The 12,831-nt window shown below is 40.1% G+C and overlaps 2 protein-coding genes across 2 annotated transcripts in view; both read left to right on the top strand.

Annotated features, from left to right (window-relative positions):
* Positions 1-8,824, top strand: part of LOC144969874 (ski oncogene-like) — a 178,856-nt gene extending 170,032 nt beyond the window's left edge. The window contains exon 3 of the mRNA XM_078908911.1: positions 8,524-8,824. Coding sequence (XP_078765037.1) covers positions 8,524-8,617 — 94 coding nt within the window. The 3' untranslated portion in view covers positions 8,618-8,824. The remainder of the gene's footprint in view (positions 1-8,523) is intronic.
* Positions 2,572-5,088, top strand: LOC144971900 (uncharacterized). The gene has a single exon (XM_078912971.1). It carries the CDS (start codon positions 2,794-2,796, stop codon positions 4,918-4,920), a length of 2,127 nt encoding a protein of 708 aa, XP_078769097.1. The 5' UTR covers positions 2,572-2,793; the 3' UTR covers positions 4,921-5,088.
* Positions 8,825-12,831: the final 4,007 nt, after the last annotated feature.

Genomic DNA, 12,831 nt, shown 5'->3' with positions numbered 1-12,831 from the left:
CTATCTATATTAACCAAACTATAGATAGTATGCAGATGACGTCACACAGGTCTTTGTTATTGTTTTTTGCCATCCGCGTTTATGAGTAATGCTCACTGAACTGTATTAACCCGACTATAAACGTTCATGGATACACACCGTTTTATGTGTTGGTCCGTTATACTTCCGGATGGCAATGTTATGAGCTTCTTAGCCAAGCGGATACCATCTATAAACGACCAAGATTACACACAGTTTTGTGTGTTGGTCCGTTATACGTCCGGATGGCAATGTTGTGAGTTCCAAGCCAAGCGCATGCTATCTATTGTTTGTAAACAACCAGCTGTATTTGTCCTCGCGGGGACATGAGGGTGTGTCACAAACCCTGCGTTTTGATTGGTCAAAAGTATTATACTGGTGGTTAATTTCATCATGTGAATTGGTTGACTCACAAATTATTTAGTCTCCCCCCCCCCTGCCTACCCCCCCCCCCCCACACACACACATTCACACACACACACACACATACACATAGTAATTTAGCAGCCCTCACCAGGACGTCTGTATAGTATTGGATATCGATTTGATGTGGCGCTTGGTGGGATGTATTGATGCTGGTTGTGGTGATGGTGGTGAGCGCCCCCCCCCACCCCCTCACACACACACACACACACACACACACACACACACACACACACACACACACATTGTATTTTGGAATTTCCAGCTTATTGTTTTTTTTTTTTTTTTGGAGTATACAAAATTTCCCTGATGGGATTGATTCCTGTTTACACTGACACTGTGTAGGAGGTCTCAATCTGAGTCTAATCTGAACGCGTTTTAAAAGTTTTCTATAGACAGTATGCGCTTGGCTAATAAGTTCACAACATTGCCACCCGGAAGTATAACGGACCAACGCACAAAACTGTGTGTATCCATGAACGTTAAAAGTCAGGTTAATCCAGTTCAGTGAGCATTACTCATAAACGCGGATGGCAAAAAACAATAACAAAGACCTGAGTGACGTCATCTTCGAACTATCTATAAACGTTCATGGATACACATAGTTTTGTGTGTTGGTCCGTTATACTTCCGGATGGCAATGTTATGAGCCTCTTAGCCAAGTGCATACTATCTATAGCACACGCACACTTATATTTCATCATGATGACGATGAAGATGATGAAGATGATGATGATATGATGATGAAGACGATGGTGTTGATGGTCAAAAAGCAAGTCGTTAATTGTTTGTTTGGTTGGTTAAGTAACCATTAGAATTTTGACCAATCACAAAGCATGGAATTTGTGACACACCTTCACACGTGCTCGGACAAACATAGTTGTTTGTTTATAAACAATTACGTGAATGAAATCGACCTCTCTCTGATCGTTGTTATTTATTGTTTTTATACCGCCAGATGGGTTACAAGTTGTTACAAGTTACCACACGATTTTCTCTGTAGTTATATAAACGATTAAGTTTACACATTGTTTTCTGTGCTGGTTTTATTCATCAAATGGTAAACGGTCGGTATTTTACTTCGACATTTTCCGTCGATAGTAGAACATAATATGTAGTTCGCTATGTTTACCAATCACTACCATGGTGCCATGGTTTACATTATGACGACTGTCCGAGAGGCGTGGTTATCAGAGTGTTTATAGATAGTATGCGCATGGCTAAGAAGCTCACAACATTGTCATCCGGAAGTATACTGCCGTACAGCGACAAAACCCCGTATCTTCGAAATTGGGTCAAACAGACATTTTTATATCAATGTAATCAGAATGACACCCTGCATCTACTCACAAAATATTAAAAGTCAATTCTTAAAAATAAAAAAGTTTTAAAAATGTAAAACACCGTATGTTGCCATTTCTATCAGCTGATGCAGCGACAAAACCCCGTATGTCGTGTTATACGGGGTTCTGTCGTTGTATTGCCTAAATGCAATGACAAAACCCAGTATAATGGGGTTATACGGGGTTTTGTCGTTGTACGACAGGCCGTGTTGTACCGTATAATAAAGTTTGGGGTGGATTGATCTTTAATCGATCACAAAATTAGAGGAGCAGGAAATGGATGACATAGGTCCCGTGTCATTTTTTGACATATGACCGTTGCAGCGTCTTGACAGAGTGTCATAATACAATATTAGTCGTTTAAATGCAGCTCGATTGTTTGATACAAATGAATGGTTGATCTTTCTAGAAATTGAACTAAACCACTTCAAATTTTAAAGGTGTTAACATTTAAAAAATGTGGTGTGACAAAAATCTCTAGCGAGATAACGGGCTGTTTCTTTCCATGTTGTTGATATAGGTGGGGATACTGTACCAAGAAAAATAAGGACACGTGTATTTGGGAAGGGGAGATTAGAGGGGTTATGAAGGAGAAGGGGACAGGAGGAGGGGGTATGGGAGAAGGGGACAAGAGGAGGGGGTATGGGAGAAGGGGACAAGAGGAGGGGGTATGGGAGAAGGGGACAAGAGGAGGGGGTATGGGAGAAGGGGACAAGAGGAGGGGGGTATGGTAGGAGGGGACAGGAGGAGGGGGATATGGGAGAAGGGGACAGGAGGAGGGGGTAGTATGGGAGAACTTGAAGGAGAGAGGGAAGAAAGGGTGAAGAGGAAAAGGTAGGGGTGTTTATAATCAATCTGATTATTAGCTGCTAGCCTATGTAATAGGGAAGAAATTAATACCTACTACCTACTACCTACAATTTGCCATTCGTATCGTTGCCTTTTGTTGGAGATATTGCATTCGACACTTTTGTTTTATTTATAAACCGTGTTTTAATATATACCTGCAATGACAACCAGCAACACCACCATGCCCACAGTGGCCACCACCAACACCAACATACATTCAGTGACCACCAGAACATTCACCATGCTCGCAGTGTCAATCACCAACTGTGCCATGCCTTCAGTGACCACCACAACTATCACGTTGCCCGCAGTGACCATTAACAATTCCACCATGCCTTCAGTGACCGTTAACAATTCCACCATGCCTGCAATGACCAGCGCCATCTCCACCATGCCCGCAGTGACCATTAACAACTCCACCATGTCTTCAGTGACCACCACCATAACCACCATGCCTTCAGTGACCACCATGCCTTCAGTGACCACCACCATCTCCACCATGCCTTCAGTGACCAGCACCATCTCCACCATGCCGTCAGTGACCAGTACCATGCCCGCAGTGACCGTTAACAACTCCACCATGCCTTCGGTCACCACCACCAACTCTACCATGCCTTCAGTGGCCAGCATCAACTCTACCATGCCTTCAGTGACCAGCACCATCTTCACCATGCCTTCAGTGACCACCACCATTTCCACCATGCCTTCAGTGACCAGCACCATCTCCACCATGCCCGCAGTGACCATTAACAACTCCACCATGCCCGCAGTGACCATTAACAACTCCACAATGTCTTCAGTGACCAACACCATTTCCACCATGCCTTCAGTGACCAGCACCATCTCCACCATGCCCGCAGTGACCATTAACAACTCCACAATGTCTTCAGTGACCACCACCATATCCACCATGCCTTCAGTGACCACCACCATCTCCACCATGCCTTCAGTGACCAGTACCATGCCCGCAGAGACCGTTAACAACTCCACCATGCCTTCGGTCACCACCACCAACTCTACCATGCCTTCAGTGACCAGCATCAACTCTACCATGCCTTCAGTGACCAGCACCATCTCCACCATGCCTTCAGTGACCAGCACCATGCCCGCAGTGACCATTAACAACTCCGCCATGAGTTCAGTGGCCAGCATCAACTCTACCATGCCTTCAGTGACCAGCATCAACTCTACCATGCCTTCAGTGACCAGCACCATCTCCACCATGCCTTCAGTGACCAGCACCATGCCCGCAGTGACCATTAACAACTCCACCATGCATTCAGTGGCCAGCATCAACTCTATCATGCCCTCAGTAACAATTAACAACTCCACCATGCCTTCAGTGACCATTAACTACTCCCCAATGCCAGCAGTGTCCACTACTATCTCCATCATGCCTTCAGTGGCCACCACAATCTTCACTATGTCCACAGTGACCACCACCATGCCTGTAGTGACCACCACCAACTCCATCATGCCTTCACTGACCACCACTGTCTTCACCAGTCCTGCAATGACCACCACCAACACTACCATGCCCTCGGTGACCTCCACCAACTCCATCATGCCTTCAACGACCACCACCTTCACCATGCCCGCAGTGACCACCACAACATTTAATACATTTGTAACTACCACCACCAGTGTAATGCCTTCGTTAGCATTGGATCCTACGACGTCTTTCGGTAATGGTTGCGAATCACCAATTGATTTCGAAATAATTGAGCGATTTATTGATAGTGCTCCCGAAAAAAAAGCAACATTTAGCTACAATCTTAGGAAACCAGACGGGTTATATGATAAAGTCTGTAAAACATTTTTCTTAACCACGTTAGGTTTCAAACCTAAAAACGACAGTATCATCACTGAGTGTTTTAAATCTGTCAAAGAAGACAAACAAAGCGTCCAGGAAAGCCCTAAGGACCAACGTGGCCATCACATTCCTACGCATAAAGTTGACCACGCAATCATCGTGCAACATATTGAAAAATACAATCCGGCGGTTCCCCATTATCGGAGAGAGCACGCACCAAATCGGCGCTATATTCCTTCTGATGTGACCATTGTGGATATGCATCAAAACTTTGTAAAAACGGCTCATAGTGCAAGACTCAGGAAGATAACATATGAGCTATACCGCAGTGTGCTCAAGGAAATGAACATCTCTTTTGCGTTATTAGGTGGTGAAGAATGCGAAGAATGCGCAAAAGGAAACATTCATAAACTCAGCTGCACGGTGGAAAATAACGAATGCGCGGAATGCATAAAACTTAAAAAAACATATTGAAAGATCAGCCCAAGCAAGGCTTTATTATAGGGCCGATGCAGAGGAAAAAAAAGAAAGAATCCGAGATAATTGTGTCAGCTGACCTTCAAAAGATAATAATGCTCCCACGTTTGGATCAGTATAAAAGTAGGCTGTTCACAAGGAGAATATCAGCCATGAATGAAACATTCGCTTACGTGGGTGAAAGCAAGACAGTTCCAGGGGCAAATAGAATTAATGCAGTTTGCTTGTGGCATGAAGGGATAAGTGGACGAAGGGATGAAGACATCGCATCGGCGTTTTGGGAGTTTCTAAAAAAAAAAAAGAGGGATGCTAAAAAGGTGGTTTTCTGGCTAGACAACTGCAGTGGTCAGAATAAGAATTGGACTCTAATCACCGTGCTTGCTGCTGCAGTCAATTCCGACCACCTTATAAATACTGATGAAATTGTGTTACGTTACTTTGAACCAGGACACACATTCATGTCAGCAGATTCTGTCCATCACTCAATAGAGAGGGAAATGAAAAAAATGGGCAAAGTATTTGATTTTAATGATTTCATTAGTTGCGCAAAAAATGCTGGATGTGAGACTTTAGTTATGAATCACGATCGATTTGTTCACTGGCAATCTGGAACAAGCCAGTATAAACTTAAAAAAGCTACGGACAGACCTTACCTTGCGGATTTATCGACTATTTCATTTAAACGGGGATCAAACTCCATGTTCTACAAGTCATGGTATGGTGAAGACGAAAAAGAGTTCGAATTCATAAGAAAACATTTCACATTGACCACGGAACAAAGTACTAGAACAAAACCACGTGGCATTAGACCAGATAAAAAATGGACATTATAACAAAACTGGTACCACTGATGCCGGTCAACATACGCACATTCTGGCAAGAGCTGCCTATCGACGATTCGTCCCTAGACCTTACGATAAATACAGATTACTAACTTTTTTTTCTCAAGTATTGATAATAATAATTGTTGGTTCCTAATTGAGACATCATCATCAGTATCATCATCGCCATCATCTTTATCATCATCATCATCATCACATCATCATCATCATCATCATCATCATCATCATCATCATCATCATCATCATCATCATTATTATTATTATTATTATCACCCTCATCATCATCATCATTATTATCATCTTCATCCTCATTATCATCTTCATCGTCATCATCATTATCATCATCATCACTATCATCACCATCATTTTCTTGGTTCATTCCTTTGTTAGCCATTAGTGAATAAAATAGTTGATACTTTTAATATATTATTTTGTTCCTAGTTTGTTCTTTAGATTAATTTAAGTATGTCCCAGACACTTGTCAAGATATTTTTTTTATTTCTGTGGCTATCAATCGGGTCTTGTGATATGACACTCGACTTCGGATCGGAAAGTCCAGCATTCATGTCCCACTCTGAGCAGCGCATAGTTTAGTCATTGGAAAAGGCTCTTTACTCTCATTATCCCATCGTGCTCAGGTGTAAAAGGAGCACCTGGCCGTTACCTGCGTTTTCTCTGTCGAAAACAATTGTATTATCGCCTAACAGGCGTCATGTCTTGTCCTACATGTTGTGTGCTGCTGTTGGCGAGGAACCCCTTCGAAAGCGCTTTGAGCACCATTAGTGGATATTGCGATATGTAAATTTTCAAGTTTCTTTTGCTTTGAATTTCCGATTACCCATCGCCTCAAAAACAGTATTATGTCGGGGAAAATCAGATGACAAAAGTAAATTGAATGGTAAAGCAAACAAAATAGGAAATTTTAATTTTTTAACCTTTTGTTTATGTTTAAATTTCTTCTTTTTAAAATATAAAAATGTTGTCACAAGTGTCATTTTTCTGTCTAAAAATGCTATTTTTATCATCTGAACCGTCTCGACATACTGTATTAAGGCAATAGGTCACATTTTACCTTGCCGACCTAAAAGTTTGAATCGGAGAAGAAGTTCAATTGAAAAGCTCATGACAGTCCTTATGAGATACGGTATCATACGTCTCACGATACAACCACAGAACCTCGTATATTCTAACATACGGTATTGGATGCATTATGATGCAACGATAAAACACAGTATAATGTGACATACGGTGTTGGGTGCATTGCGATGCAGCGATAAAACACCGTATAAACTGAGATACGGTGTTTACTGCTCTCCAATACAATGACAAAACCCCGTATAACAGTTTTTGCAACTTTTCGCATAGTCACGATCAATATTTTTCATTATAATTGTTCAATAACGATAGAGTAAAAGAAGACCTTTCGATTGATATCAAATTTGTATATATAAGGTGTATGGTTACCGTAGAAAGTTGAGATGAATTTTGAACAGTTTTTCGGCTCTCCTGTAAAATCAGGTTTTGCCATTATACGGGGTTTTGTCGCTGTACGGAAGTATAGCGGACCAACACACAAAAACTCTGTGTAACCATGAACTTTTATAGTCTGGTTAATACCGTTAAGTGAGAATTACTCATAAACGCGGATGGCAAAAAAAACCCCCAAAAAACAAACAAACAAAAAAAAAAAAAAAAAAAAAAAACAATAACAAAGACCCAAGTGACGTCAACTTCATTCTCTCTGTTGGGCGCGATAGCCATATTCCGAGACCAGAGTTGATCTGGTACGAAGTGGCAGCTGTCATTCCAGGAGTGTCATGTCCTCGTATTTTTGTACGTACAATGTCGCCTGTGTTCATTGATTGAGCGTGTGATTGTTATCAGAGCTGCTGGCATCATCATCATCATCATCATCTGACACGGTTATTGAATTGTAATCAAAAGTAATTAGATAGAACGAAGATGACGTCACTCAGGTCTTTGTGATTGTTTTTTTTTAATTTATTTATTTATATTTTTTTTGCCATCCGCGTTTATGAGTAATTATCAATAAACTGTATTAACCAGACTATAGATAGAATGAAGTTGACGTCACTCGCGATTTTCTTGTTGTTTTTTGCCATCCGCGTTTATGAGTAATTCTCAATAAACTGTATTAACAAGACTATAAACGTTTAAGGTGGCGAGAACTGTTTTTTTAAAAAAAAGCGTTTACCAGTTTTATTCTATCTAGTGCCATGCTTACTGAGTATCGAAAAATCAAGTGTGGCTCTGTGGTCTAGTGGTATGATACTCGCTTTCGGATCGGAAGTCCCTGAGTTCGGGCCTCGCTTGGCGCATAGTTGAGTCCTTGGAAAAGGCTCTTTACTCACATTCTCTCACCGTACTCAGGTGTAAAATGAGTACTTGGCCGTTAACAGCGTTGTCTTTGTCCGAAAAATTGTAATATCGCCTAACAGGCGTCATGTCCCGTCGTCCTACATGTTAAATGTTGCTGTTGACCAGGGACCCCTTGTAAAGCGCTTTGAGCACATGTAGTGGATATTGCGCTATATAAAGCTCAATTTTAATTATTTTTTTTTGTTAACGCGGATGGGTGGTGATTTTTATGAATATATATTTATTTATTTCTCTATCATCTATTCATTTATTCGTGTATTTTGTCTTGTTTCTTTATACATTTAATATTCATTGTCAGTCTCGATCTGCTTATAATCTACATGTTTGTGTTTCTCTCTCTCTTTGTTCCCATCCCCAGACTTGCCGGCATATTGCCATCCTACATACACACGGGACCTCCCGTCTTGCTAAATCCAGAGAGGGTCGTCCCTTACTCCGAGTCCGAAAGGTAAGTCCAGTTTGAAATTTAGATTTGGAAGTAAAATGGTGTTTTCTGGAAGTAAAATGGTGTTTTCTGGAAGTAAAATGGTGTTTTCTGGAAGTAAAATGGTGTTTTCTGGAAGTAAAATGGTGTTTTCTGGAAGTAAAATGGTGTTTTCTGGAAGTAAAATGGTGTTTTCTATTTGAAAAATAATAAATTAATTAAATTAAAAAAAAAATTATGCCCTTCCGCCACGGCATCATAAGATATCGTCGTCTAGGCATTCCATGAAGGACTTTAAAAAACAAAATTTAAACGATAACTACTATGTTACTAGTGTGCAACTTGTGTGAGTGTGTCTATGTCAATATTGTATTGTTATAAATGTGTAACCAAATGACAAATTGCCAATTTTTTTAGGGACAATAATAAAGATATATTATTATTATATGAATATAGGTAATTCATCAAACAAAATGTCTGATGTCAACAGGAATCACCCATATTGTCCAAGTGAGCAAATTGGGGGTTAAGAATCTTGTCCAAGGAAAGAACAGAAAGTGCCTTGAAGTTGGACTCGAACCCGGGACCTTCCGGGTCACAGTGCAATGCTTTAACCACTCGGCCACTTCGGCCCTTGGAAAAACAAGGAATAAAAAATCGCTTTCTACATTTTCTCTGGACTAGATTAAAAAAAGATATATTTAGCGCAATTTAGTTACATTATTTAACTGAGGGAAATTGGTGAAAACGATTTATTATTTATTAGCTTAGTGTTTCCAATTAACTTGATATTGTAGTGTTTTTGTGGCGATCGTCACAACAAAGACATTGTGGTGCAGCCTCAGATAGATAGATAGATAGATAGATAGATAGATAGATAGATAGATAGATAGATAGAGAGAGAGAGAGAGAGAGATAGATAGATAGATAGATAGATAGATAGATAGATAGATAGATAGATAGATAGATAGAGAGAGAGAGAGAGAGAGAGAGAGAGAGAGAGAGAGAGAGGCGTCGCTGTTGTTTTTGATTGTTTGTAGAGAGAGAGAGAGAGAGAGAGAGAGAGAGAGAGAGAGAGAGAGAGAGAGAGAGAGAGAGAGAGAGAGAGAGAGAGAGAGAGAGAGAGAGAGAGACGTTGTTGTTGTTTGATTGTTTGTTTCACGTGCTACATAATACACCCCTACTCTCGTGTCACCATCTGGTTACAGTTAGTACTGACACTAATTTGGGCTAATTCCCCCTTGTACTTGTACTCAGGAATGAAAACCGCTCCCACATACCATAACATCCTTATCGCTCTATCTATCTATCATCATTGTTGTTGTGCGACTATGTGATCTAGTGGTATGACACTCGCTTTCGGATGGAAGGTCCTGGGTTCGAACCTCGCTCGGCGCATAGTTGAATCCTTGGAAAAGGCTCTTTACTTCACATTCTCTCACCGTACTCGAGTGTAAATGAATACTTGGGCTATTAACAGCGTTGTCTCTATAAAAAAAAAATTGCAATATCGCCTATCAGGCGTCATCATGTCTCGTTCTACATGTTACCTGCTGCTGTTGGTCAGGGACCCGTTGTAAAGCGCATTGAGCACGTTTAGTGGATATTGCTATATATAAAAGCTGAAGTTTTTGTAGTTGTTGTTGTTTAAACGTCATGACGATATTGAGTGCATACACTGTGCAAGGCATTGTCATTATCTAAAAGACCCATTGACCAATACTAAGAATATATATATATATATATATATATATATATATATATATATATATATATATATATATATATATATATTATTTTAATATTTACCACAATGTTTGAGTCAGCCTACATCGATGTTTCATGCCTAATCAGCCATCGTCAGGACTGTGTGTTACGTGTGTTTGGTTTGTTGACTGTTGTTGTTTGTTGAAGTTGATAATATAATATATATATATATATATATATATATATATATATATATATATATATATATATATATATATATATATATATATATATATATATATTCAAAGGATGAAAACTTGCGTCACACAGTGCGTCAATACGTTACATGTTCCATAGCGTGTTTGCGTGTTTTGCATTTACTGGAGTCGGGAGTCATTTGGGTTATTCAAACAAACCCGCCGGCTGATTCAACATGACCTGGTGGTCGGGTCACCCTTCTCTCCTGTAAACCGCACGCATAGGAATAACGCAACGTCATGGCTGCAGGAATATCTTATTAATATTATCATTATCAACGCTGCCAGACTTGCTGCTTTATGGTCTAGCGGTATGGCAATCGGCTTTTAAGGCTGTTTTGTTCTAGGTTCCATCAAGTCTCTTCGTGGAACGGCTTAGAGTTGTAAATCTTTGAAGGGGAAAGGGCGGGGGGGGGGGGGGGTGTTCTTTCACATTTTTTTCTTCTCTTAATACTGCCCCCTCTCTCTCTCTCCCCCCCCCCCCTCCCCCCTGCCCCCTTAAAAAAAACAAAAGAAAACAAATAAAAAACACACAAAAACAAAAACAAAAAACAACCCCCCCCCCCCCAAGAAACAAACAAAAACAAAAAAAAAATCCCCCCCCCCCCCCAAACAAAACAAAAAACAACAAAAAAAATCACAAGACAAACCAAACCAAAACAACTTTTGGTGCTCCAAAGATGGATTGATTGAAATGATCTTTATCCTGTCAAAAACTCTCAAATTTGGAACTTCATCACTCGTGCTACTAACTACGCCAATCTATTAAAAATGAGCCTCATTGTGAAAAATCTTCAAAACTGGGATGTCTGAAAGACCCGTATTCTGGACCAAAAAAAAATAATTTAAAAAAATGTGTTGTGCTATTTTTCATACTACGTATGGCGGCGTTATTGTGTTGTATTCAGTGACATCTATGAAGTGCTATTTGTTTCCTGTCCGGATGCAATGGGACTCTGATGACCTTCGGATTTCTGAGGCCATTCGACGCAGTGCTATCAGTTGTGTGTGTATGTGTGTGTGTGTGACAAGGCCATTCTGTTTACAGAAGACCGTGGCCAGCGGGTGCTGGGTACTGGGCACAGACACCGAACTGCTGGGTACTCAATGGTACATACAAAAAAAGTGCGACAAAAAATTTAAATGGTGGTGGGGACGTGGACGACCCAGCTCTTCACGGTCACGGTTACGGTCACTTTAACCACAGTCAACTGTTGTGCTGGAAAGACACGTATAATTTAACAATTTGGCCAATTGCTCGTCCTTCAAAAATCGATCGATTGAAATGACCTTCATCTTGGCAAACGCTCTCAAACCTGGGACCTCAGTGTGTATAATTGGTTTGTTTTTTTTTGCTTTTTGTCCCGACCATTTTGTCACATTTAGCGCCAATCATCTCCTTCCTGCAAAAGTTGACATCAGATATTTTTGAGTCTTTTAAGTAATGTTAAACAAACAAAATTATGACGGATCTCCAATGTAAGCAAACTTGACAAAATAGGACCGAAAAATGTCCGGAGGTGGAGGGAAGGTGGGTTGGGAGGAGGGGGGGGGGGGAGGGGGGGGGGCATAGTTGAGTCCTCGGAAAAGGCTCTTTACTCACATTCGCTCACCATACTCAGGTGTAAAACGAGTACCTGGCCGTTAACAACGTTGTTTCTGTCCGAAAAATTGTAATATCGTCCCGTCTTAAATGGTAAGTCTTGCTGTTGGCTAGGGACCCCTTGTAAAGCGCTTTGAGCACGTTAAGTGGATATTGTTCTATATAAAAGCTCAATTAAAATCTTTTCATGAAGTCTCATGTTTGAGAGTGTTTTTTTAATTTTTATTTTTTATTATTTATTTATTTATTTATTTATTTATTTATTTATTTATTTATTTATTTATCTATTTATTTATTTTTTGACAAGATGATCATTTTAATCCATCGATATTTGTAGGACAAGTTTTCCGGCCAATTTACAACAAAAATGATTTCGTTAATTTGTTTTTTCAGAGTACGGCCAGGGTTGCCAGATTATTTTCAACAAAATGCCAGGGAAGACTCAAAAAATGCCAAAACACTCAAAAAAATGCCAAAGTCTGTTGACTCCCACCCCCACTAAGAAAACTACTCACTTTGATAGACAATTTACTATCATATCCTGGTGGCTTGCGTGTTTTCTTTTCTTTTTTTTCTTTTTTTTAAAAATTATACTAAATTTCCTGTTGGGGTAATTTTTTTTATTAAGAAAAGGTGTCATTTGAAGTATAATATACAAGAAAAGAAAATGCCAAA

The sequence above is a fragment of the Berghia stephanieae genome, chromosome 4 (assembly GCF_034508935.2).
Source record: "Berghia stephanieae isolate SIO BIC M18660-M18661 chromosome 4, UCSD_Bste_1.3, whole genome shotgun sequence".
NCBI classification, from domain to species: domain Eukaryota; kingdom Metazoa; phylum Mollusca; class Gastropoda; order Nudibranchia; family Aeolidiidae; genus Berghia; species Berghia stephanieae.
The sequence above is the reverse complement of the archived record's forward strand: the minus strand, read 5'-3'. Positions and strand labels throughout refer to the sequence as shown.